This window comes from Nelusetta ayraudi, unplaced genomic scaffold (genome assembly GCF_046127955.1).
Source record: "Nelusetta ayraudi isolate G7.1 ecotype Tasmania unplaced genomic scaffold, CSIRO-AGI_Nayr_v1 ptg000168l, whole genome shotgun sequence".
Lineage (NCBI taxonomy): Eukaryota > Metazoa > Chordata > Actinopteri > Tetraodontiformes > Monacanthidae > Nelusetta > Nelusetta ayraudi.
The window spans coordinates 2,002,649-2,027,416 of NW_027466218.1; the positions used below are offsets into that span (position 1 = coordinate 2,002,649).

General features: G+C 48.3%; 3 protein-coding genes and 2 non-coding genes across 7 annotated transcripts; 3 read left to right on the forward strand and 2 right to left on the reverse strand.

Moving 5' to 3' along the window:
• Nucleotides 1–109: 109 nt before the first annotated feature.
• Nucleotides 110–2,535, reverse strand: mlnl (motilin-like). The gene is made up of 5 exons (XM_076014343.1): nt 2,250–2,535; nt 1,699–1,817; nt 1,061–1,141; nt 372–477; nt 110–238 (listed from the first exon to the last, which is right to left on the reverse strand). The coding sequence occupies exons 2-5, from the start codon at nt 1,804–1,806 to the stop codon at nt 231–233; spliced, it is 303 nt and encodes a 100-aa protein (XP_075870458.1). The 5' UTR covers nt 1,807–1,817; nt 2,250–2,535; the 3' UTR covers nt 110–230.
• A 1,361-nt stretch (nt 2,536–3,896) lies between these two features.
• On the forward strand, nt 3,897–10,271 carry nop56 (NOP56 ribonucleoprotein homolog). The gene is made up of 12 exons (XM_076014318.1): nt 3,897–3,982; nt 5,000–5,089; nt 5,187–5,301; nt 5,695–5,859; nt 6,074–6,272; nt 6,535–6,722; nt 6,995–7,146; nt 7,345–7,445; nt 8,155–8,303; nt 8,513–8,634; nt 9,351–9,470; nt 9,733–10,271. Exons 1-12 carry the CDS (start codon nt 3,980–3,982, stop codon nt 10,045–10,047), a joined length of 1,719 nt encoding a protein of 572 aa, XP_075870433.1. The 5' UTR covers nt 3,897–3,979; the 3' UTR covers nt 10,048–10,271.
• Nucleotides 6,781–6,910, forward strand: LOC142880497 (small nucleolar RNA SNORA26). The gene has a single exon (XR_012925451.1). It is a non-coding gene; the product is annotated as a small nucleolar RNA SNORA26 (small nucleolar RNA).
• LOC142880496 (small nucleolar RNA SNORD57) lies at nt 9,180–9,248 on the forward strand. Its single transcript, XR_012925450.1, has one exon. It is a non-coding gene; the product is annotated as a small nucleolar RNA SNORD57 (small nucleolar RNA).
• Nucleotides 10,272–10,726: 455 nt separating the features above from the next.
• On the reverse strand, nt 10,727–24,737 carry ubap2a (ubiquitin associated protein 2a). Of its 3 annotated transcripts, none has more exons than XM_076014306.1 (27): nt 24,590–24,737; nt 22,615–22,752; nt 22,209–22,286; nt 21,848–21,958; nt 21,538–21,700; nt 21,352–21,444; nt 20,733–20,796; nt 20,539–20,636; nt 19,491–19,549; nt 19,321–19,391; nt 18,424–18,634; nt 18,052–18,322; nt 17,316–17,641; nt 16,872–17,098; nt 16,492–16,777; nt 15,781–15,820; nt 15,498–15,672; nt 15,287–15,338; nt 14,259–14,592; nt 13,576–13,667; nt 13,056–13,106; nt 12,846–12,939; nt 12,351–12,767; nt 12,089–12,193; nt 11,926–11,993; nt 11,639–11,830; nt 10,727–11,543 (listed from the first exon to the last, which is right to left on the reverse strand). In XM_076014306.1, exons 2-27 carry the CDS (start codon nt 22,708–22,710, stop codon nt 11,448–11,450), a joined length of 3,870 nt encoding a protein of 1,289 aa, XP_075870421.1. In that variant the 5' UTR covers nt 22,711–22,752; nt 24,590–24,737; the 3' UTR covers nt 10,727–11,447. The 3 variants fall into 3 exon arrangements, with proteins under 3 accessions (XP_075870421.1, XP_075870419.1, XP_075870420.1); XM_076014304.1 differs by having other exon boundaries at nt 15,251–15,338; XM_076014305.1 differs by lacking the exon at nt 24,590–24,737 and adding an exon at nt 22,893–24,524 and having other exon boundaries at nt 15,251–15,338.
• Between the last annotated feature and the right edge of the window lie 31 nt (nt 24,738–24,768).

The window sequence follows — 24,768 nt, forward strand, 5'->3', positions numbered from 1 at the left end:
AAAAAAAGCCCCGCGTCAGACGTGATGGCGTGGACTGAGAGAAACACTGACATCGTGTGGCCAACCGCAGTTAGTACACGTCCTCAGAAACGACAGCAGATGGTCCCTGTTAAGTGGCACAATCATTCCCTTTATTGAACTCGATTCATTAAAACAGGATAAAACATTCGAGCGTTCAGTGCTTTCTGTATTTGTCCACTGTCCATCCCTCACGGCCTCCGTCCAGGTTTTCATTTGGCTGCAGAGAGCGGAGAGGACAGCGTGGTTACCAACACAAGCTCTGCAGGTCACGTCGCTTGGAAACTTGTTTTGGTGCGTGTAACTCGTTGTGACTTGTGCTGAAGCAGTGTGTCCTGATTTATTCGTTTTACCTTTCTGACGTTCCTCCACAATTTCATGGATGATCTCTTCGAGCACCGGAGTCACGTGATCCAGTTGTTGGGGAGAAAGACGGAGTGAAATCTCCACAGTTCTATCCTGGACACACAAGAGAAACGTTGAAGGTTCCCTGGTTTACTCAATTTTTTTCCCAAATCTTTTGTTATTATTATTATTATCATCAGGGCCCTGCGATGAACTGGCGACTTGTCCAGGGTGTCACCCTGCCTTCGCCCTATGACAGCTGGGATAGGCTCCAGCAGACCCCCGTGACCCTGAGCTCAGGAAGAAGCGGGTATAGAAGATGAATGAATGATGAATATTATCATCAGACACCAGTGGGGCTTGTCTTTGAGTGGTCAGCAAACATCATTTAGCCCTTTGTTTACAGGCTTCTACAAAAAAACAAAAAACAAAATGCTGCACTGTTTTGTTTTGTCCTCCTGCTAAAATCGGTGCTGGATCTTGCACATGTCTGGTCGAAAGAAAAGACAAGGTGGTTTCAGAAGGTGGAGTCAACACCTGGCTCAGGGAGAGGACTGGTATCAGTACCCTTTGTGATATCACAAAATGCTGATTGGACGGCTTTTCATATTTTTGCAGTCTGCACTGACAGGATGGAGATGCAGATTATTTGTTGGAAGGCAATGATGAATGAATCCTGTGGGAGGAGGCTTCTCACCTGAGGAAGCTGCTGGACTGCAACATCTTCAAACTGAGCGTCCTCTGACCGAGGCTCCATGTCCTTCCTACCTTCTCGCTCCTGTGTAACACACACAAACATAAATACACAGCTAAAAATAATAATGCTAGCAATAATGCAATACAAATTCCACCAAAATTTCTCCGTTCATTTTGTACAGTGAAAAGAGTCTCACCAAGTCAAGTTGTGATCTGTTCACACAGATTTTAAGATTCTCATTTGCCATTTTCAAAGAGTTAACATTTGGGGCGAACACAGCAAAATTTGTTTTTCTTGTTTTATTGTGAGGTGTTTTTGTATTATCTACTAACATTACTTAACAACTTAATTCTTAATTTTTTTTTTTAGAACAAATAATGCAGATTAAATATTGTATATTATATATAAATGTGATCATATTTGATATTAAATGATTCCCACTCACTTAACCTATGCATTTCATGTTGCTTTATGTTATTATATTTCTTCACAACTTTAAATTAAAAAATAATGCCTCCATTTGATACACTAGAACCAGATAACAACCAAAAGTGAAAGAGTTGCACATCTGTGAAACTGTTGAAAGGTCCACCCTGTGGGTGTCACGGTGCCCTTCCTCCCTCTGCACTGCTGCCTACCTTCATCCACTTCATCTCTTTGGGGCTGAAGAAGGTGATGTGTCCCTCTGTCCTCTCCACCAGCAGCACCAGGAGGCACGCCAACACCACACAACCGCGCATGCTCATTCTGCTCCGACCTGGAAAACACACCGACACGTGTGTATGCACGTACTGTATGCACACAGTACAGCCAAGGGCTCACAGACACACACACACACAGCACGGTTGCGGTTTCCACACAAACCAGGGTGAGTGGCACTGAGGTTGCAACAGGGAAGGAAAATAGGTCAGAGATGGGTTTACATGCATGAGCCGTCTGTGAAGGGGGGAGAGGGCAATCGGAAATCAGACTTAAGGGAAAGGACACCAGTGGAAAGAGGCTGAGAGAAAAGACAAAGGAGGGAATTCACAAAGTTTCGTCCAGGCTGGCGGTATGAGAGAGTGGACTTCACAACAGCAAGACCTGTCTGTGCAGAGAGGATCAGGAGATTGGAAAGGGAGAAGTTTAGCAGAAGAATCTTGAGGGAAATAAGACAGAGAAGCAGCAGAGGCAGAGACACACTACTCACGTGCTGATTCGGCCCTGCGAGCGGAAATGTGCCTTAAAGATGAGCAAGGCTCCACCGCTGTGAGTGTCAGCCTGTCCCCCAGCTCAGCCTTTATATCAGGCCTGGCCACGGCCGCTGAGCCTTTTACTACATCCGCCTCTCGACAGGCGGCTTCAAGCACTCTGCCGCACGCTCCTGGAGACAGATGCGTTGCCCAGGAATCCGGCCCTTTAGTGGAACATGCACAAACCTGGCCGCTGAGCAGGTACACAGGCCGGTGAGCAGGACTCAGTGAGCAGGACTGAGTGAGCAGGACTGAGTGAACAGGACGGAGAGAACAGGACTGAGTGAACAGGTCTTGGTTTCATGTTGTTGAAATACGATCTGCACGGCCTGCGCGTGTCTGTTTGGTTCTGCTCATTTAGAAGACAGAGCAAACTGACATGTAGATGGATTCAATTACAACATTAAAAAAGTGATGCAATGAATAAAATTACTTTTTATTTCTCAAAGTCAACATCAATAATGATGTCAACAATGACTGAAGCAAAGTGTGTGGCATAGAAGTTAAACACTTGAAAAGTCAACCTGGATTTGTGTGTGTTTGTGTGTGAAGGTGCTTGCATGTGTGTGTTTCCTCGGCCAGAAGACCATCATTCCAAAATAGTCGGCCATAAATCCCCAGCTCTAAAACCAAAATCTCTCATCGTGTGACATTTATGATGTGCGAGCTATTTATACTCGTCTTCGCAGGCACGGCATGCATGTGTTCCTCGGCGACCCCAGCAGCTCCAAAGAACTTTAATGATGCTCTTTCCTGTTTATTGCCGTTTGGATGATGGCGAAATGTCCTCGGAAGCTCTTCCTTCCTGCAGGAGTGGCCACTTGAAGAATGGCGCCATTGTTGTGTCAGGTTTACTGCGATCGGAGGACACAAGCGCGGCTTTGTGCCTCTTCTCGAGCGCTTCTTATTGCGGGGCCATGATGAATGAGCGCCATCATGACGCACGAGCCACCAATACATACTTCCATCACCGGTGGAGCGTTTGATAAACCATGGCTGACTTTTTTCACCCAATGTCTTTTTTTTCTCTCCTTTTCCAAATTCCATCCTTACCGAGATATTGCATGATTGGAATTCAGCAGGAGTTGTGGATATGTAGGTTTTCATAAACAGTTTTACTTGAAAGAAAAATATTACATTTTTTCTTGTTGTGTTTTTGTACAGAATACTAAAGCAAAAAGCAATCTGTGATAACACTGTCAGTCTGGTAAAAACACATAACAAAGTGCTTGTACGACAAAGATGCTGACTGTGCATAAGGCTTCACTCCTAAGTACATTATGCTTATTTTCATTACATAAATTACTAAAATAATAGGGGGAAAGGCCAAGGTTGTGATAAGTAGTGTAAAAGGGGGAGAGGATTGTTTGTTGATAATAACTCCGTGTAACTCATAATTGGAGGGAAAATAGCAAGACAGAGTGAAACATTTTAAATTTAAGGGTTATTTTAACTGCATCCATTGAAGTTCGAGGGGGGAGGGCGTCATGCGGGCTTACGCTTTAACTTTCCTCCCTTTTTCTCCGTACGAGAATCTCAGCAAAATCTCGCCAGTCCAACTCGGTATCGCGATAATTTGATCACGTGCTCGTTAGCTGAAAAGTTGTGCGGCGCAGTCTCCGTCTTTTCACTGAGGTGGCCGAGCAGAGCAGACGCACATTGCGCTCTGCTGCACAAATTATTCAGCATGGTAAGAACATACACGGCATTTGTTACCGCTTAAAATGTACTTCATTGCGCATTGTACTAGCTACTGCTAAATTATATAACGTGTATTTTCAGAGTAGTTAATTATTTTATTTTTTTTAGTTAAAGGCCTTAAGCACATGGAGTGGTTAGCCAACCTTGTCGCCAGCAACCTGAGATTTTATGTTGCTTTTCTAGCCGAAAATAACTTTGAGCAACACTATACGTGTTAAGCACACGTTGCATCCACGTTAACTGTACGCCAGCGTTTCATTCTCGAGCCCTCGTGTCGTGTTTCCGCGCTGGCAGTGCAGTTTAGCACAGCGTGCTAACTAGCCTTAGCTTCCGATGGGCCACAAGGCAACACGTGGGTCCACCGTCCTGTGAATGTTAACGCGTCTGTGGTGCCTACAACCACATCACAGCGAGATGAAGATTAGAATTTTTTGGGGGGGATTGGAGTTGAAACAATCGTAGCCTATAAAATGGATATAATCAACCACTGCAGCGCTCACGAGCACGCAGTAGACTGGTCCCACGTGGTGGCCTAGTGAGTCGTCTGCGTCATGACAAATCGATCAGGCACGTTCACGAACTCTTAACGTCTAAAGGCTTAACAAAAGGCTTAATGACCGAAAACGGCGATCAACCGTCACTATATTTCACGTCGACATCTCTGACCACTTTCACCTCTGAAGTTTGGTGATAGTTGATGATCGCCGTTTGCGGCCATTAAGCTACGTTGATACGTTAATGCTAGCCTGTGGAGTGGAGAAGGCTCAACATGGCCAGTATCCATTAAACGGGAGCTATCGTGTTGTTTTCGGAGAGGTGAAAGTGCGCATGACGAGAGGTGTCCGCACGAAATGTGGCGATGATTGATCGCTGTTTACGTTACGCGTTTTAGAATGTCCCGTCGATTCAAATAACTGCGTGCATTATTATTATGTTTTTTTCCTCAACATGGCTGTGTCGGTAGTTGTGCGACTCTCCTTTTTAAACCTAAATTTCCCCCTTGCAGGTGCTGCTGCATGTGTTATTCGAGCATGCCTCTGGCTATGCGCTGTTCGCAGTCAAGGAGGTGGAGGAGATCGGCATGCTGCTCCCACAGGTGCGGCCTTCATCTCATTGGTCTGCTTGCTCTCTGAATGGATGTCCTCATCAGAGTTGGAGGTGACGGTGCTTGTGTGTGTGTGTGTGTGTTCCAGGTGGAGGAGAGCGTGCTGAACATTGGGAAGTTTAACAGCATGGTGAGTCTGGCTGCGTTCTTCCCCTTCAAGTCGGCCCAGGCTGCCCTGGACAACATGAACGCTATCTCCGAAGGCAAGTGGTATTTTTTTTTATTATTATTATTTTTTTATTCTAGTTGCCTCTCTTTTTTGTGTTAGTTAGGTCCTCAGTTGTAATGATGTTTCAATCTGTCAATCCACTGAATGTCTGTGCTGACAAACTCATGTTAACCTGAACATCTGAGGATCATTGTTTTCACTACCTGCAGGGTTTAAAGTGAAATTACATGTATATACATAATTACCCATATCTTGCTCATATATTTGATGTCTGCAGTGTAGAAAGTTGTAAAGATTAAGAAAAATTGCACAAACGTGTGTCTGAACTTCTGACTGGTAGTGTCAATGCACACTAGGCCGTGAATGGCTTCTTTTTTCTTTTTTTTGCACTGTCTGAGCTTCCATTTTCCCCCTCCTTGCCCCTCAGGTGTGGTTCATGCTGACCTGAAGCTCTTTCTGGAGACCAACCTGCCCCTCTCTGGGAAGAAGAAAGCCGTGTTGGGGGTTTCAGATGCCAAGATCGGAGCAGCTCTGCAGGAAGAGTTCACTCTCTCCATCCAGACTGGCGGGGTTGTGGCAGAGATAAGCAGAGGTGAGGAGGCAGCAGTGCTATTGTTGTTTTCTGAGGTTTTTTTGCTTGCTCGGACTTGATTTGATTTAGCAGTGTGGCCTGTTGTGATGAGGACATAGCGTAATCCTGACACTAGTGATGGTTCATACTGAAAATCTGAACGGCCACTGCTCTTGCAAAGTGCTTCTCCTCTCACCTGAATCCAACAAACCTTCTCCTCTCTCTCTCCCTCCAGGTGTCCGTCTTCACTTCCACTCCCTGGTCAAGGGTCTGACCGCCCTTGCCGCATCCAAGGCCCAGCTGGGTCTTGGCCACAGCTACTCGAGAGCCAAAGTGAAGTTCAACGTGAACAGGGTGGACAACATGATCATCCAGTCGATCGCGCTGTTGGATCAGCTGGACAAAGACATCAACACGTTCTCCATGCGCGTTCGGTAGGAGTTGCAGATTTGAGTGTAAATGTGTAGAATGTCTTGTGTTACTCATCAGTTCCAAGCACCACCTTCCATCCTTCATGTCGTGTCCTAATGCTTAGCACAGGCAGTGCACCACAACGCTGGCTGTATAGAAACAGGAGGGACTTTAACGTCTCCTGATGCCTCAGTTCTCCCAGCTGTTGTCTGGCGGGCGATAAACCGTCTGCGTTTGTAGCGCACCGTGGTTTCCATTCTGACAGACTTTCCTCCGTGTGCGCAGCGAGTGGTACGGCTACCACTTCCCCGAGCTGATCAAGATCGTGTCGGACAACTCGATGTACTGCCGCGTGGCCCGCCTCATCAGCAACAGGAAGGAGCTGTCGGAGGAGAGCCTGGAGGGCCTGGAGGAGGTGGTGATGGACAGCGCCAAGGCTCAGGCCATCCTGGATGCGTCGCGCTCCTCCATGGGTCAGTAGGAGGGAGGGGTAACACAAATGAGCTTTGTTTGTGAAATTCAGATGCCAGCACGCCCCTTTTTTGCTCACCTCGGACCAATAATTGTCCCTGGTGATAACACAGGGGGGCAGAGCAGCTCTCTCATAAACCTGTAGCAGAGGCTGGACTCCTCGCTTCGGATCCTGTCGGGAGACACAAGCGCACGCTAAACACGCGCTCGTCTGTGCTGCATTTCGCGGCGCCGTCGTCTCTTAACCACCCTGCCGCTGTCTCTTCTTCTGCAGGCATGGACATCTCGCCCATCGACCTCATCAACATCGAGCGGTTCTCTGACCGGGTGGTGTCCCTGGCCGCCTACCGGCTGGAGCTCCAGGAGTACCTGCGCTCCAAGATGGGCCAGGTGGCTCCCAACCTGGCCGCTCTGATTGGAGAAGTGGTACGAAAGTTTTTTTTTTAAATCCTCCAAATTGAGCGGCGATGAAGTCGGACCAATGATGTTATACCATAATCTGTCAATCCCCTGAATCTCTGCGATGACAACCCCACTCCGGTGCTGATGGTCCTCCGCTCTGAGCCGCAGGCTCCTCGCCAGCTCCTCTTCCAAAGCGGTAACGCTGTCCTCCTTCTGTTGCAGGTGGGAGCTCGTCTCATCTCCCACGCCGGCAGCCTGACCAACCTGGCCAAGTACCCGGCCTCCACCGTGCAGATCCTGGGAGCCGAGAAGGCCCTGTTCAGGTACTGGGGCGCCCCCTCCCTGCTGGGGAAAGCAGTGGCTGCGGTGATGGCAGGGCGGGGCCGGAGCAGAGCAGGGTGACCGGAGCGGGAGTCGCATGATGTGACGCAGCGCCCGGCGTGATCCCTCTCGCCCGCATGCACCCCCACAGTCTGAGCAGCCACTCACAGCACAGAGGTAGAACATCTACAACCGACTGGTGTGCAAAGTTGAAGCAGATTTAAATTCAATTTCTACTACCAATCAAAAGTTTGGACCTTCTCATGCATTTTATTTTTTGTTTCTTTGCAACTTTCTACACTGCAGATACTGAAGACATTAAATATATGAGCAAGATCTATGAAATTATGCAGCAAAGAAAAACGTGTTCAATAACTCCAAATAAGCTTTTTATCAATGTAAAACGTGTCAGAGTTATTTTACTTTTATTGTTTCCCGCATAATTCCATGTGTGCTCATATGTAGTTTTAATGCCTTCAGTGAGAAACTGCAATGTCAGAAGCGTCCTTCACTTTTGATGTTTCGTTTAAATATTTTTTGCAACCAATATGGTGAACAGAGTGCCCACTAGGTGGCGCCACTTAGTCGATGTCTAAACAGGCCCCTCCCAGTCTTGTCGGTAGAGGTGAAATCGTTTATTTGGATGAATTCCTTCGAACCTGTGAGCTTTGATTGTGAGACGAGCTGTGTCTCCCCCCCCCCCCAACCCAGAGCCCTCAAGACTCGAGGAAACACCCCCAAGTACGGCCTCATCTTCCACTCCACCTTCATTGGACGTGCTGCCGCCAAGAACAAGGGCCGCATCTCCCGGTACCTGGCCAACAAGTGCACCATCGCCTCGCGCATCGACTGCTTCTCCGGTGAGTGGCGCTGAACCCGATCCTGCTCGTGCGTCGCGTCCACCGGCGAGTTGCAGTGATGCTCATATTTTTCGTCAACAGCATTTCAACCTTTCGGGGCTTGATGTTGATACAAACACTTTCCTGAGCAATGCCACGCTGGCGCAGGCGCACGCCAGGTGCCTCGGCCTGGAGTTTTGTTCACGTTTTCAACGTTGTCGCCCTTGCAGAGGTTCCCAGCAGCGTGTTTGGCGACAAGCTGCGTGAGCAGGTGGAGGAGCGGCTGTCCTTCTACGAGACGGGCGACCTGCCTCGCAAGAACGTGGACGTCATGAAAGAAGCTGTGAAAGAGGTGGGCGCCACCAGGAGACTTTGTTAGGCCACCGGCCCGGTTTCCTTAGATGAACGTTGCATTTATGGAATTGGCCAAATTCAGAACCACTGCCTCTAATTGACCGTTTCTACGGTATTCTTATGTGGCCCCATTTAGTTGTATAATTGAAGTGACTGTATTGAAATAAGGCATTTGAGTTTTTGTTGTCTACAAGAGTTTGATTCTCCAGAAGTGCATTTTATTTACTGGATAAAAATTATGAGTCATCTTATCTCATCATGACAAGACAAGATCTCGTAATGAAGAGATGAGGAAAAGTGCCACATTGGCCCCTGGTACACTCAGAACCACAGTGCCGGACAGTTTTTTGAGTGACTACCAAACCAGATTGGATAAAATCAGATATATTTTTTTATATCCAGTGACTGCAATGCACTTCCGTATGATTCCCGTTCGCTGTAGCATTTTTGTCGCGTCGCTCTGATAGTTATTTTGCCTTTTCATGTCATCAATAATGCGTTCAGCATGTAAAAGCTTGTTGTTGATTATGAGTTCACCGTCGCTGTGAATGATGACTCATCCTCATCCTGACACTTCCGTGAGGGTACAAACTGATTTAATGAGCCTGACACAGCAGCTCCAACATCAGCTGCAGGCGTCTCCTCACCAGGAAGTCCGGCCCTGATTGTCATCACTTTATTTTTTCCTCTCCCTCTTCTCTCCGACCCTCTCAGGCGACCGACGTTGCGGCCGAGGTCAAGCGGAAGCTCGACAAAAAGGAAAAGAAGCGAAAGAAGCGCGAAAAGAAGATGCAAGAGCTCGGAGAAAATGGCGGAACCAACGGCGACGCCGAGGTAAAACCGCTCGCTCGCTTCTCGCCTCGCTGCATGTTTCGATTTGAGGTCGGACCTGCAACACGTGGTCCCGTCTCAGTGTACGACATGCCAGAGCAGCATGACTCCGAACCATTGGCAGGTCCTAGACGGTGGGCTTGACCACTGAAGTGAGTCAGACAAGTCGGTCACTCGGAGGATTCAACTAAATTTGTCTGGTGTTAATTTTTAAGGGCAAATTGTCACAACTCGTCTTGACCGTTTTCCTTCAATTTTCCCGTAGGAGGAAAACGGGGAGGTTGAAACGCCCGTCGTGAAGAAAAAGAAGCAAGCGGCCGAGGAGATGGAGGTGCAAGCGGATGAGCCCGTGGCAGCAGAGAACGGCGCAGAGACCCCAGGGAAGAAAAAGAAGAAGAAAAAGGTCGAGGCGGAAGAGGCTCCAGCAGAGGAGGCCGAGGCGGAAGCAGAGGAAACTCCTGCCAAGAAGAAAAAGAAGCGCAAGAGCGAAGCTGTTGACGCCGAGCCAGCCGAGGAGACGCCCGAGCCGGCCGTGTCCGAGAAGAAAAAGAAAAAGAAGAAAAAAGGGAATGAAGACTGAGCAGTGAGGTCAAAAACTGAGAGACTATCTATTTTCATTGAACAATCTTTATTTTTGCCCATTTTTTTATCTGTATAATTGACGCTAGTCTTCGTTGGTTACATTTGTTTTCATGTTTTTTTTTTTTTAAGAAAAAATCTTGAAGCTGCAGATGAAGCATAAAACTGTGCCTTTAAGTCTTGTATGTATGTAAATAAATCGATTACACCCGCTAATGAAACAAAGTTGTCATTTTTTAAGTCAAGAGTAGACTTTGGCTGAGTTTTGGGTCAGATTTTCTTTGTTTGTGCAGCCACATTAAGCCAGATTGGAAACATGCCTTTAATTTGCTTGTTTACAAAGAACCCAACTCGCTATTTAAAATAACTTTTAATGATCTTGGAAATTGAGATGTTTAAAAGTTGGCACTAAATATTTTCTGATGCAGTTTTAACTGCACAAGACCACAGAGAACATTGGTCTGACTGCATCCATACTTGAGACCCGAAGATCCAAAAACCCAGAATCAGCGAGAACAGCAAACCCGTGCTTCTCCCTCAGGGCAGCTGCTCTTTTTATATCTAAATCTATTTTATGACAAAACTTTGAGCTTACCAGTCTTTTTCCAAGTGTCTGTTCCCTGTTTGCCAAACAACTTTTTTTTTAATCTGTCCGTACAAAAGGATTCCAGAGCCACGTGAACTGTTCATAACATTTTAATTTGGACAACAAGGATTAAACCAATGTTAAAATGACATCAAATCCAAAAAAGGCTGGCAGATGGAGCCAGGCGACTAGTAAAGAGTTGAGGAATGAGAGACAAAAATGGAGGGGAAAAGGGCAAAAATAAAAAGTCAAGATATCGACTCTGGTCCCCCCACGATGAGGATTCACAGATGTGGGAGACCCAAATTACAAAAACATATTTCCTCTAAAATAAAAGAAATGCCTATGTCATGAAAATGATGTGTAGACTCTATGTACATCATTCTCAATGTATGTATGCATACAAAAAAAAAATCCACATCACAAGATGCTTGTGTTCAAGTATATTCACCAACTTCATCTCCATGATTTAGCATTCTCATCTTTCCACATTTTTTTGAAATAAAATGTCCTTCAAAATAAAAATAAAAAAACAAAATGCAGAAAACCACATTTTTATGTCCTACCAATACATATATACTGTATAAATACATACATAAATATATTTTACATACAACAGCCATAAATTTGAAAAGGGGGGATATACAGAGTAAAAGGGGGGGTGGGGCGGGGGGGGCGGTCGTAGTGTGTTTTTTAGCTTGTGTTGTAAAATGGTTCGTCCCAGTTATGTCGTCAGTCACATGACACGGATGTGGTCCTGTGGCGCCTTGGCCTCGCTCCCTGTGTCTCTCTCTTCTTCACATCTTGCCGTCATCTCAGTTGGCCCAGTAGGGGGAGCTGCCGTAGCTCGACTTGTTGACTTGGCTCTTCTGCTGCAGGCTGCTGGACTGGCCACGCTGGCTGGGACCGCCCTGAACGAACACACACACACACACACGTAAAACTACTTTCACGCACTGGACACATTGGGTGCGGGTGCACGTGCGTGCGCGTCAGTGAGCGTTACCTGTCCATCCTGAGCTAGATGGTGATGCAGCAGCTGGGAGTGTGGTTGCTGGTGAGGCAGGATGTGGAGGAAGGGAGCTGGTGCGTAGGCTCCAGGAGCTGCTCCAGGGTTCAGGGGCCCCGGACCCCCCAGCGCTGACGGCAGGTTGAACGGAGGAGGGGTCCCTGTATGGAAACCCTGCTTATCGAAACCCTGCGGAACAACGGGACGCCCGGCGGACGGTTACGCTCGGCTCCTGATGACGTGTGAGTGACTGACAGGGTGCGACTGCGGGTGCCGCGGCTCACCTGGGTCTTATTGTAAACACTTCCACTGATGTCTGGCACGCCCGAGTTACTGGATGTCACCGAGACCCCTGGCACGGAAAAACAGCAGCAACATGCGCGTGACATATTACTGCAGAAAAAAAACAAATCTTGATTCAGACAAGACAAGCGCTTCTCCTGGTACCTTTCCCAGGACCGCTAGCAGCAGATTTGGCTTGTGCCTGTGAGGAGGAGTTGTATCCTTTACTGTAGTCCACTGCAGTCGGTCCCGCCGTCAGCTCCTCGTACCCTGCACAGGAAGGAGAGGAGAAAAAAAAACTATTGAACAAAAGATTGTTTCTGACAGATTTGCGTACGTACACAGTGGAATCTCAGTAACTGCATTCCCATGAAGTATCGCAATAAAAAAACTGGTCACGGAAACACCTGAACTGGAAAAACCTCACCTGAGCTGAAGGTGTGCTGACCGTAGCCGCTGGGCTGCTGCTGCGTCTGCTGCTGGAAGGGGCTGGCCGAGGGGTTCCCCAGGCCCAGGCTCAAGCTGTGCTGCTTGGCTGAGGCCGGGCCGGGCCCCCCCGGGGGGACAAACATGGTGGGGCCGTACTGGAAGGCGGCGGCGCTGGGCACGGCGCCGGGCACCCCGGGGTAGTAAGGCAGGCCCGTGTAGCTGTAGCCAGGAGGCAGAAAGGCCTGCTGGCTGCTGTGGTGCTGCGGCTGGCCCTGCGGCTGCGGCTGGGCCTGGGGGGGCTGAGGCTGAACCTGGCTCTGTCCTTGGCTCGGTGCCTGCGGGGGCTGCGGTGCCGCCAGGCTGGTGGGGGGCGCCGGGGAGGTGGAGTCGTTCCTGCCAAACTTTGTGACTTCGCCTGTGAGAGGAGAGGCGGGGAGGGGTCAGCCATGGTCGAGCGGCGGGTGTCGGCCGAAGACGTCGGCAAGGGCCTCACCTGAGTAGGGGTTGTTGGCCAGGCTCCCGTCTCTACCGGAGAGAGCCGCCGTGGGGCCGGGGAAGGTGATTCCGTAGTAATCCTGCAAAGAGGGCTGGAGGGACGGAAGAGGATCAGGAGAGACGCTGAGCAACAGGCTGGCAGGCAACAGAGGAGGAGGAGGGGGAGGTAAGAGGGTAAGGGAGGGGAGGGTGAGAGGACGCGGCTCACCATTGGCAGTCTGGACTGGAGCATGTGAAGGTCCTCGTAGCCGTAGATCTGCTGCAAAACACAGCACATGAAGGCGTCAAAACCTTTTAGCCACATTTGAGAGTTTTCTTTTTCGAGGTTTAGGTGTTTCCATTAGCAGGATTTTAGTGTGATATTTAGGTTTTTAATAGAAACGCAGCTAGTGTGCGTACTGGCACTGGGGAGCATCTTCTGTCTAAACACACCGAGGCCGTTGTTCTGCCGGCTGGGTCAGTTGAGTTCCCACCACCGGCACACTGCCCAAGGGGTTCCCACACGACGGATGTTTGAGTTTGGTTGTTTGTGTGTTTGTTGATTATTTTGTAAAGCGTCAGAGTGTGCGGTTGCTCTGTTCACATGCGTCCCCTCAAAGCGAGTCAAGCGTTGGAAAAGAAACGGCCCTTTAGCTCTGGCTGCGGTCGATCTGCTTGTGGTGAGAGAGAAACCAGACTAACGTGCAGATGTGCTCTGTGGTTTAAGACCTTGGGAGGAGATCACTTACTGGGTACGCTGGCAGCAGGCCACCTGGACCCATGATGTACTGGTTGGGCAGTAGTGGGGGCACTCCCTGGGACAGGTTGGGAGGGGCCTTGCCTGAAGCACAAGGGAGTGATGAGACACCGCACCACAGCACGCTGGCAATACAAGAGTTTTACAGACACAATGGAGAGAAAACTTCCAAATAACGCGCAGGAGAAACTTTCTGGACTTAGTGAAGGTGTTTGGAGCCTCCAGGAAGTAACTACGAGCTCCAAAAACAGAAGTTGCACAGAGCGCCCAGGGAACCGTGTCACTGCAAACCCTTTTTGGAGAAGACTCACTGAAAAGGGTGCAAACTGCTTCTGCAAAGGAATTTCGTCCTCAGTTATCCACAAACTCGTAAAAGCGCCATGCGTTGAAGAAGCTCGTGTCTTGATTGTCTTTGCTCCGGGTGCACATGCTAGCGAGGGGGTGGGGGTGGCGCATGCGCACATGCATTGTCCAGTTAAACTCCGACTGAGGCGAATACACGAAGGAGACACTTGAATTCCAGTCGCATTTTCTGGGTGTCTTAATCGGAGTTCTCCAAACCCGACTTCAGTTGAACTAGCGCGTTTATGTGCACTTCAGTTGTCCGGTCATCGTCGAACTCAGGCAATAATTTGGTTTTCTTGACTGTCATGTGAACTGTGTGTGTGTGTGTACCGGTGGAAGAGAGCAGGGCCGTGGTCCTCGGGGCCGAGAGGTTGGACGTGGCAGTAGCTCCATTGGAGCCGAGTCCCAGCGCCGTGGTGACCGCGTTGGCGGAGGAGTGAAGGCCGCCGATACCGGCGACCGCGCTGCTCATGCTGCTGCTGCCCATGACGGACATGTTGGCAAGGTGACTGATGCTGTTGCTGCTACTGTTGCTGCTGCTGTGGGTGGAGTGGAGCGCCGAGGGCTGCTGCTGCTGCTGCTGCTGCTGCTGCTGCTGCGACGTGTACGACGAGGCCGCCGAGGGAGCGAGGGAGCTCGCGCTGCTGTTGTCCACACTGGTGTACTGCGGGCGAGCGACAGGCAGAGCTTGGTCCCATTGGGTCGAATTCTAGACAGTCGTTTTAAAAGTTATCTCACTTTCCAACCGTCTGCGTAGCTGATTTTGGGGGCATTGGCAGCAGTGGAAAAAGGTTTTCAGACGTCCTTGAATTTTGACTCAATCCCAATTATTGTCATGAAATATTTGCCATGTATTTTTTGGGTGTTTCAAAAGGTCTTGCTGCATTAGAGATGTGCAAACAAATTAAAATTACTTTGTTGTTTATTGCAGCATGTGGGTAAATGTTTTGGGTTACTGCACTTAGATTAACTGCACTTGGAGACCTAAGATAATCTCAAATGCATGAGAGGTGTCCAAATACTTTTTTCAACCACGGCAAAAAAAAGTCTTCAGGGCAGAGCTTCTTACACTGCTTAACAATTTTTAAAACAGAACATACAACACATATTTTACAGGTTCATTGAGGAAGTGATTAACATGCTCTCACTTGAATCATAAACATTTATGGCCTACTTTTCTAAGTACTGCTATAGCTCAGCTGCCAAATGCAGTTCACTAGCAACGCTCTTGATGTTAGCGGTTTAGTTAACGCAGTGGCAGGTAAACTACTGAAGGATGAAGCGTGAAAAAAACAAACGATTAAAAAAAAACATACAAAGACCTTGTGCTCATTGTGCAAAGGATGGAGGGATCTTACAGTGAGAGCGCTGGAGCCCAGAGCTGAGGCTGAGGAGTGACTGCTCACATGGCTGCGGAGAAAAGAGCGCCGAGCTCAGATCAGCAAAAATAAATAATAATAATAATAAATAAATAAATAAATAAATAAATAAATAAATAAAAAGAAAGGGGAAAAAAACCCCATAGATTTTGCCTTGCACTTGGCCTGCCGTGTGCGTGTGTGCGCGTACCTGTTGAGCGAGTTGAGCTGGCTGACTGAGGGCAGGTCCTGCGTCAGGCTGGAGAGCGAGCTGGAACTGTGAGCTGGTAGGCTGGAGGGCAGGTGGGAGGAGGGGGCGGCGGGACCGTTGGCACTTATGCTGAGAGATGGAGAGTCTGGCTTCGGCGTGGAGGACGACGATGACGCTGGAGGGAGGTGTGTGGAGGGGGGGGTTGTCGTGTGAGATTCGGTTTGTACTTGTGATTTGAAGGTACTGCGCGCCGAAACAAACAGCTCAGCCGTGGGCGACTTACTGTCGAGAGCGGCAGAAGTCCTGACGCCGTTCAGGCCGTTCTGGAGAGGAAGGAGACAAAGCTCAGCATGAACGTGGACACTTGAGAGATTTTGGGTCTTTCATGCTGGTGCACCATGAAGTGATGTGTGGTGCCCCACACTGGTGCCCCACACTGTGCACGGCACCGTACGGTTTGCAAAACACCTGAGGCGGGTGGCAGCAGAACTATTTTGACAAATAATCCAAAAAACCTCAACAAAGCTACAAAGTGTGTGTAATGTTTTCTGTGTGGCTCTCAATCACGCTACCGTATCTGCGTATAAACTGCGACAGCAGCAGTGCATTGTTTTGGCTTGTGGGTGTGATTCAGTGATTTCTAAATTAAAGTTGATCGTTCAGACAAAAGCCTTTTTCTCTTTTCTTTTACAATCAAATGATGCGCGTCCTGCAATTAAACTTGCTGACGTATGCAGGGCAGAGGTTAGTGAGTGCAGCCAAGGAGAAAATCTTCTGAGCCACCAAAATAAAACCGCGTCACAAGATTAATGCTGTGTGCTCATGTTTTGAGTTTCCAGTAATTTCAAAAGCAAACAATATGCGCTCGACTTGCAGGACCTTTTGACCTCTGACCTGGAATGACTCAGTGCGTCACTGCTGAAAGATGAGGCTTTAACAGTAAACATGTTTTCCCCTCTGAATGCAGATGATTAGGATGAAGACTTCTGCTCACCATGACTGCTCCCGTGGCCTCTTTGGCCTGGGAAAAGGCCAGCCGCGTGTGAGGGGACATGGTCCCTTCGTAGCTTCCCCCGACGGTGGAGAAGTGAGACGAGGAGGGCGGTACCGAGGAGGCGGAGGAGGCTGCCGAGGAGGAGCAGGGGGGGTTGGAGGAGCTGGCGCTGCCCAGCGAGGAGGCGGCGAGGCTGGGCAGCGCCCCCGAGGAAGAGTGATATACTGGCTCTGACGAGGAGAGAGGCGGCGGCAGCGCCACCGAGAGAGGGCTGCCCAGTGACTCACTGCGAGAAGGAGAGAGAGATAGAGAGATGATTAGATCAACAAAATGCATGGAAGGTCTGACTTTTGGTGGTGTGCCAGCAGCAGCAGCAGCACCTGAGTGGTTTGGAGTACAGGCTGGTCTGGCTCTGTGCACCGGGTCCCAGGGCGGGCAGCGTCGGAGTCTGGGCCGGCGTGGGCTCCCTGGACGCGCCGCCCACGCAGTTGTCCACGACTCCGAACTCTGGCAGCGCCGACTCGGAGCCGAAGTCCAGAGCTCCGAACTGGAGGTTGAGACCCGGGACGTCAGCAGAACCGGGCATCTCCACGGCTGTGGAGGGAATCTGAAGCAAGATGGGTTGCAAGATTGTATGAACGTCAAATACAAATCAAAGCTTGTGTCTGGGTATTTAGAATATTATCAGAACTTAAGAAAAGGGGAAACAATATCTAATAAATAATAATAAAATGTAAATAAATAAAAGGGAAGAAAAAAAAAAGAGTGGAGAAGTTAGAAATAAGATAAAGGAGTTTAGCAAAAAAGAGAGAAGTTTTCCAAACCTTGGAAGTGGGAGGTATCCGTCTTTTCTGGCCTTTAAGCTGCGCCCGCTGCTGCTGCTGCTGCTGCTGCGTGCTGCTGCCCTGAGGGTCCAGCCCTGCGCCGGCGGCAGCGGCTTTAGCAGCAGCAGCAGCCATGACCGGGCCCGCCTGCGCCGGCGAGCCGACGTGCTGGGAGGCGGGCGAAGCCGATGTGGGAGCCGCTTGTTGTTGCTGTTGTTGTTGTGATGGAGGACTGGGCTGCCGGCCCAGGGACAAGGACGGCCCGGCGTGCCTCTGGACCAGCTGACTCAGCACCAGCGATGGCTCCGGCTGAAGGCCGAACTCACCTGGCCACACCGGAAAGCAGGCGGGCGAGGGTTTAACATATGTTCATGGTTTAGATTAAAAAAAAAAGACTAGAATTCCATCCATTCTTTTGTCATTCTGCAAAACATCCAAAAGTTTTCTTATAACAGAAATCTTCTTTTATTTGCTTCACTTTCCAAACAAATACAGCTGTGAAAAAAAGCAATTTTTCAGAGCAGTGCCTCCACATTATGAAGAATCCGTTTTAAACACATACAAGGTCCAACACAACAGAAGCTTTAGCAGGGAAGCTGGAAACACAAGGCTAAAAATGCTATACAATTTTTGAAGATTCATAAAGACTGCAGTGAAGGCCTGTAATGATAAATAACTATCTGAATGTGTGGGCATAATATGGGGCCTTTCATAAATGACCGACTAGAACACTTACGGCTGAACTGCGAGGACAACGAGGTGGTGTTTGATTCTGACGCCTTCATGTCCCAGCTGGAGGAGGAGGGCGGAGGCACAGGCACTCCCAGGCCCGGCAGTCTGCCAATGGAAGTGTTGCTTCCTTGAGTGCTGACAGGAGGAGCGGCCTGCGATGAAGGCAGCGGACCCAAGCCAGGGCCCTTTAGCTGTTCCAGTATCTGAGCTCCAGCACTGGGTTGGGTCCGCTTGGCCTGGCCCAGGTCCCCGAAGCCAGCACCGAGAACCGACGACTGGGGAAGACGGGGATGGGGGATGCAACCATCAGTTTTCACACACACACACACACATGCAAAGAAAAATAAAAGAGCATGCGCTCATTAAAGTGCTTTACCAGAGCAGCATGAGCGTAGCTAGTGCTGCCAGCAGCGTTGCGGCTTTGCGGCTGCTGCTGGGGCGGCTGCTGCTGCTGTTGCTGCTGCTGCTGCTGCTGCGGTGGCCGGTGGTGGTGCGAGTTAGTGAAGACCAGACTCTGAGCGGAAGAGGAAGAAGGTGCTTCTCTTCCTCCACCCACTGGCTTCTGCAGCAGAGACGCAAGGTCCAGGCTATGGCAAAGAGAGGAGGGCTAGTCAGTTAGCAGTGCAAGCAAGCCCGATTGCTTCAACCGGAATACTTTGCTGTTGCTTGCAAATTTGACTTCACACTGCAGAAGCGCGCTGTTAAGACACAGGTGAGCAAAGCACTGAGACGCTAAATGGTAGGGGGGGGGGGTTTGGGGGGGGAATCCATTCTTAGATTAATCGTGATTATGACATTGCTAATTATAAATTGAAAAAAATTGATAAACTAATAAAACCACCATCGCCTCCTGGCACTAACAAAGTCCACTGGGACTTTTATTGCCCAGAATTTGCATCCATACTCGGTTGTCAAGGACGCTGGATTCTGTGGTATGTTGCATGCTTTGGAGCCCACACAGGTCGTCCCAACTCAAGATACTTTTAAAGATTACCTTCCAGGTGACAGTTACATTTTTATTATCAATAAAAGTTGGTCTGATAAATATGGATAATTAGAAAGCACTTTATTAGTCACACAGTGGGTGGGGGGGAATATATAATATATATATATATATATATATATATATATATATATATTTATAGGAATCGTGATAAGTGAGGTACCTAGCGATTCCCACCACTACTAAACAGTCACGAGATGGCATTTCAGTGCAACTGGAGACTCAAGTCAGGACAATGCAGTGACCTTTATTTCAGCCTGATTCACTGACCTTTGACCAGGTGTGATATGATTTTCAGCAGCAGGTGCACATGAGGAAGTGAAAACTTTGGTCTCCGAGAGCTGCAGGAAAAACCAAGAACAGGAGCGAGCAGTTTAATTGGGGGGGGGGCACAAACCAACACCAAGTTGTGTGTCTTGACGTTGCAGGCGTGGACTCACGCTAACGTCTTCGCTCCAGTCCTCAGGTGCCCAGTCTTCCAGGGTATTTCTCCAGGCAACTAGAGGACAAGCAACAGAGAGCCACACACCTTAAATACCTGCAGCCTGACTGGGGCATGGAGATGCAGGGCGTGTGTGTGTGTGCCTTAGCATAAAATACACGGAACAACGCGGCTCTACAGCTTGGGCAGTGCAAACTTAATCTCAAGGATTTGGTTTGTTTGCATTCACATAATTCTGATGACGCTTGAATTTCAGCTGGTGGGCGGTTCCGGCAGACTGAGGAACTGAGGTCAGACTGAGGTCCACACTGCTAGATTAGACATTGAGGCAGGTTTGACGACGTGCTGATGACTCGCACGGACGTCATCGGCCGGCCTCAACTGTAGCAACCTTTGACCGTGAAAGGCATCGGAGAGCAGTGAGTGTGTTGGACTGTTGAAAAGCCTCTTCCTGGTCTCTGCCTGCAGCATCGCAGGGCGGCGTCGTTGAGTACAAGTAAGTCGTTGTGTGAAATAGTGATGTTGGTATCGATATTTCTATCGATATGTCGATCGCGAATCAGAGTAAAATTTTGTATCGACAATTTTAAGAAAATATCGATATATACATTTATTATTGACCACAGTGACTGACTTCCAACTACTGTAACGCACCAAAGGCCACTGCGGCTGCGCAGTGTGCACGTTCGGCAGTCGGCACAGTTTTTTCATTGACATTTCATACAAGTTATACTTATAAATATTTTTTATTGATTGGCATTTATGTTTATTTATGATGTATCTTTTTTTAATTTTACAGCACTTCATACTTATTTATGATTTATATTTACATTTTCTTTAACTGGTTTCATTTTTTGCAATATATAACAATTGTTAGTGAACAATATGTCTTGAAAAAAATTACAAACCAAAACATGTTTTTTGTAAATATTGTTTATCGTATCAAATTTGAAAAATTTGTTATCGCCCATCACTAATGTGAGACAGCTAAAGGTTTACTGTGACGTGAAGAGAGAGAAAACACACACCCGAGTTCTGAAGCCCACCTGTTCCGTCTGTGCTGTTGTTGGCCGCCGTGTCCCACACCTCCGTCTGCGTGGTCCCCGTATTGGCCTCTGAGGTGTAGTCCGCAGGGTTGAAGGTCCTGGATGAGACAGACGAGTCAGTGGAATTAAGGAGCAAATCACATTAAATCCAAGACCAGTGTAATAACTAGTGTGCGTGTGGTTTGGTATCGTACCCCATCCCCTGGGCAGAGAAGCGACTCCCTGCTGGAGCTCGGCCTCTCCCTCGACCTCCAGATACTGCAGCACATCATCACCACAAGTCAGCTACATTCAGGTGACGCTCTGAGCAAATGGAGGCCTCATCCACACTTACATGGGTATTTTTTGTGTTTTATTTTATGGAGCTTTTCTAGAAATCTTTGAAGACCCCTTTGTTCAAATGTTATCCTCTCACAGTGGAGAGAAGGCAGACTGATGAAAACAATTCTTGTCAAATTTTCCTAGCAGGACTGTTAAAAAATGTCCAGTTAAAAGTTGAAAACATAAAGATGTCATTCAGGACACAGAAGACTCTCTCATCGGTCTTTTAGGTCTGTTGTCGCTGAGTCTTTTTCTGTAATGTGCCTTTCCCACTTCTCTCCAGACTTTTGATTGGCCTGCGTGATCACGTGTCAAGCGGATACATGGCCGCCTGTTGCTTGCTGGTGTGCAGCCAGCATGTTACGGTCAGATGTAAAGAAACTCAAACAAGAACAAATAAAAGAAAAGAAAACTCTCCACAGGCTGAAAACAGGTGACCCATGTTGGTGTGGACGAGGCCTGAGCGACTCTCAGTTTGGTGTGCGCGCTCACCCCGGGCCCCTCGCTGCCGCCGGCCTCGCTCCGAACCTTTCTCCGTTCCTTTCTCCACCGGCGTCACTTCCACACCGTTCTCCTCTGGCCGCGCTGCCGAGGAACCAGCGACAGAGAGCCGTGTTGGCGCGTGACCGACGCCACAAGGAAGAAAAGTCTAATTTGAAAGGTGGAAGGTCTCCCTACCCTGTCGGCTGCGGTTGCCTCCCTTGCCCTTGCGGCTGGACGCTGGCCGAGCCTTGCTGGCCTCACGCTCGCCTTTTTTCTCCCGGTTCTCCTTGTTCTCCTTGCTTTCTGACGGAGCCTCCTTCACCAGCGGCTTCTTCTTCCCCACAGTCTCCCAGGAGGTCTGAAAAAGAGGAGACAGACTTATTCTGACTTTGAACACAAAACCAATTTAGGATGAACTCCTAGCACGACTGAATCAAAAAAATTGCTTTGCATTTGCATGCGCTGAACTGCAAGAATGAAATAACTGGCAGAGGGTTTTGTTTACCATGTCTGAGGTGCACTCCAGGAGAAAGTTTATGGCTCTGCTAACATCCTCGTTACAGTCGTGGAGAGCTACCATGCATTCGTCCTGGTTCTTGCCAGTCACTTCCATCAGCTGTGGAGAGGAACAAACTGAATGTGAGTTGCAATAAAAAGGCGAGCAATAAATGCATAGACTTTAATGTTTGCAGGGTGATTATGACGGCGCACAGCAAAGCGACTGAGTGAACACGTACTGACGTGCACACAACGGCGCAAAACATGCAATCATTTCTGCTCTTTGTGGCTCACTCTGATTTGCCACGTAGTCAAGGCAACAGGCCCATTACAGTTGGGTAACAAATGATAAGAGAAGGGCAGCTCACCTGGTTCACTTTGTCCTCAAAGTCAGCATCATTCTTGTCATAGATCATCTGGGCGAGCCGGATCTGCTCCGCAGTAGCCTGCAACACAAGTCAACACAATTTCTAAAAAAAACAAAAACAAAAACATTCCGAAAGAGCTGAACAAATTTGTACTGTAGGTGTTATTGCACCACTGATTCTTTAAATTGAAAAGTTAGTTTTTCCCAAAGCCTGATAAGCTGAATACTGCATGGAGCTGTACATAGCATATTGTGTGCCTGGAGGCAAAGTAAAAGTCCATCCCGAGAGTGACGCTCCTCTTGCTTTTGTTTTCATGTGTCTTTGCGTGCACACAGGCGTCCTGTTTCACGATAAGCGTCTCATAAAAGTGTTCAATCAAGTTTTTCCACTTTTTGCAGTCACTCACCTGTATCTGTTTCTGTTGTTGAGATGTGTGAGTGGCAGCGGGTATCGCTTTTTCCCGAGGGCCCCGGGCCTTGTCGCTGCCCAGCGAGCTCATCATATACAGTATATACAAAACTCTGTATGTACAAAATAGAAAAATCTGCAAAGAAAACAAGGAAGGAGATGTGATAAAGCCAAACAGTTTTGTTTTATTGAGAAACCACATTTAGCTCATTTGCCTCCTGAATACTATCTCTTCTGTCCACGCGCCGAAAGGAAATGTGGGGTCATTATTATTACCTGGAATCTGGCCTGTGTGTGCAGCTAACTGCCCATTGCACAATCGCGAACACTGGCTGCCCTCATGGAGCTTGCAAAGATACGCAGCTGGCCCAGTGACAGAGAAGCTTTGCAGAAAATCTAGGTCAAGGAGGGAGATTCACCCAGTGTCCTCTTACAAACAGCACAGACCCAGCAAGCATGAAGCAGCACAAACACTGCACAACCTCAACCCATATTCTGCCCCTCAAACTGCAAGATGTATTACGGTGGATATCTCAGATACTCAGCAACCACTGCCACATCTTTAATGTGTGCATTAAAAAGGACAAGTTTTTGTAACGTTAAAAAAAAAAGATCCCAAACCATGTGCAAAAGGCAAAAACTCTAAACGTTCACCAAATGTTGTTATTACATGCAAACCACATCCAAAACAAGCATGCAAAGCTTCCTCCTGACGCAAATTGGTTAAAACCCTTAAAGTATACAATCGATACACAGGGGGAAATCCTAATCATCAGCACAAACACTGAGAAGCTCTCCACAACTTGAATAAACACAACCGATATCCCCACTGACCCATTTGTTTTATGTCAGAGAACAATAGCAATACAGCCTGCAGAGCCTGTGACGTTGACAAATGCACTGCTGCCATTGGCCACTAGACTGAACAAAGCTAATGCAAAGGAAAAAAAAGAAGAGAAGATCTAGCGTTGCAATTTCAACAAAAAACATGTCGGGATAATTTTAGGGTTTATGAACTAGAAGAGAGAGCAGGGAGTTCGTTTTAATGCATCACATTTCGGGTTGCCTGCACGGGTGCAAACAGAGTCGTTTCCACAAAAACAACAACAATGCGTTTATTCATCGCTGGTTTTAACTATGTGCGTCTAAATTATTTTCCCCCTCGTTTATTCCGACGTGCACAATTTGACAACAATCACGCAATACGTCTATGTAAGAAAATAGTTTAAAAGAAAAATAAAAGCAATGGAGATAAGCCACCGTAAATTGTTGAGATAAGCAAGCGGAGCTTTGTTTTGGAACAATGCTAAAGTTAGCCGATAGCATGCTCATTTTCCAAAACATCTCCAGCCTGCATTCGGCACTTCCAGCATCGACTGGCGGAAAACACTGGCGTTTAACCGCACAATTTAAAAACAAACCGAGGCGGAACATATTGGCTGTGCTTGATGTTAAACTCCCTTTGTCCTCGCCAGCGTAAACTCGGGCTAGCTGGTGCAATGCTAGTGCTTAGGCTCACAAATGCAGCTTCGCCAGTTGAACAAACGGTGCATTCGGTCGGGGTCGAGGCTAGTAGCTGCTATGGTGGCCCTCAAAAAAATAAAAACACACAAGCGCGGGTTTTCTTTACTACCATCGTTTTCAACGGACACAACAGCGACGTAAAACAGCTTTTATTCTGGTCGCCGTGCGTGCGCTCAGCGAGCTAGGCGGCTAACAAATGGTAGCCCTCGGTGAACGTAGAGAGAAAAGGGGCCTCGCAGCTGAGCACAATCCCATCCCGACATTTCTCGCCGGGGCACAAGACAACAAGACAAAATGCGAAAAGACACCCCCGGCAAGCCCCGTGGATACCGTAGGACGGAACCGGCGGGCAACCGGCCCCGCGAAACCGCGGTGCGAAACCCGTTCGGGACGCTTTGAGCAAGGAAAAGTGAAGTTGTGAGATGTAAGAAAACGAGTGTTTTTGTTACCTGCTAACACGCTTCACTCAGCCAGCAGCAGACAAGGTGGTCACGTGACGTGGGCTGCCGCGATAGATGCTCCGCTCCGTTCTCCTCTCCTCCCCGCGTCCCGGCACGGGATTTTTTTTTTTTTTTTTTTTTTTTTTTTATTACTTGGAATAAAACTCTATACTCGTACATACACAATC

Coding starts and splice junctions, on each gene's coding strand:
- mlnl (XM_076014343.1), bottom strand. CDS start 1,806: ATGAGCATGCGCGGTTGTGTGGTGTTGGCGTGCCTCCTGGTGCTGCTG. Junction 1,142..1,698: donor AAGAGATGAAGTGGATGAAG/GTAGGCAGCAGT, acceptor TGTGTTACACAG/GAGCGAGAAGGTAGGAAGGA. Junction 478..1,060: donor CAGTCCAGCAGCTTCCTCAG/GTGAGAAGCCTC, acceptor TTGTGTGTCCAG/GATAGAACTGTGGAGATTTC.
- nop56 (XM_076014318.1), top strand. Junction 5,090..5,186: donor TCGGCATGCTGCTCCCACAG/GTGCGGCCTTCA, acceptor TGTGTGTTCCAG/GTGGAGGAGAGCGTGCTGAA. Junction 6,723..6,994: donor TGCGTCGCGCTCCTCCATGG/GTCAGTAGGAGG, acceptor CTTCTTCTGCAG/GCATGGACATCTCGCCCATC.
- ubap2a (XM_076014304.1), bottom strand. CDS start 22,710: ATGATGAGCTCGCTGGGCAGCGACAAGGCCCGGGGCCCTCGGGAAAAA. Junction 18,635..19,320: donor CATATCACACCTGGTCAAAG/GTCAGTGAATCA, acceptor TCTTTGCCATAG/CCTGGACCTTGCGTCTCTGC. Junction 12,940..13,055: donor TCCAGTCCAGACTGCCAATG/GTGAGCCGCGTC, acceptor CCGTCCCTCCAG/CCCTCTTTGCAGGATTACTA.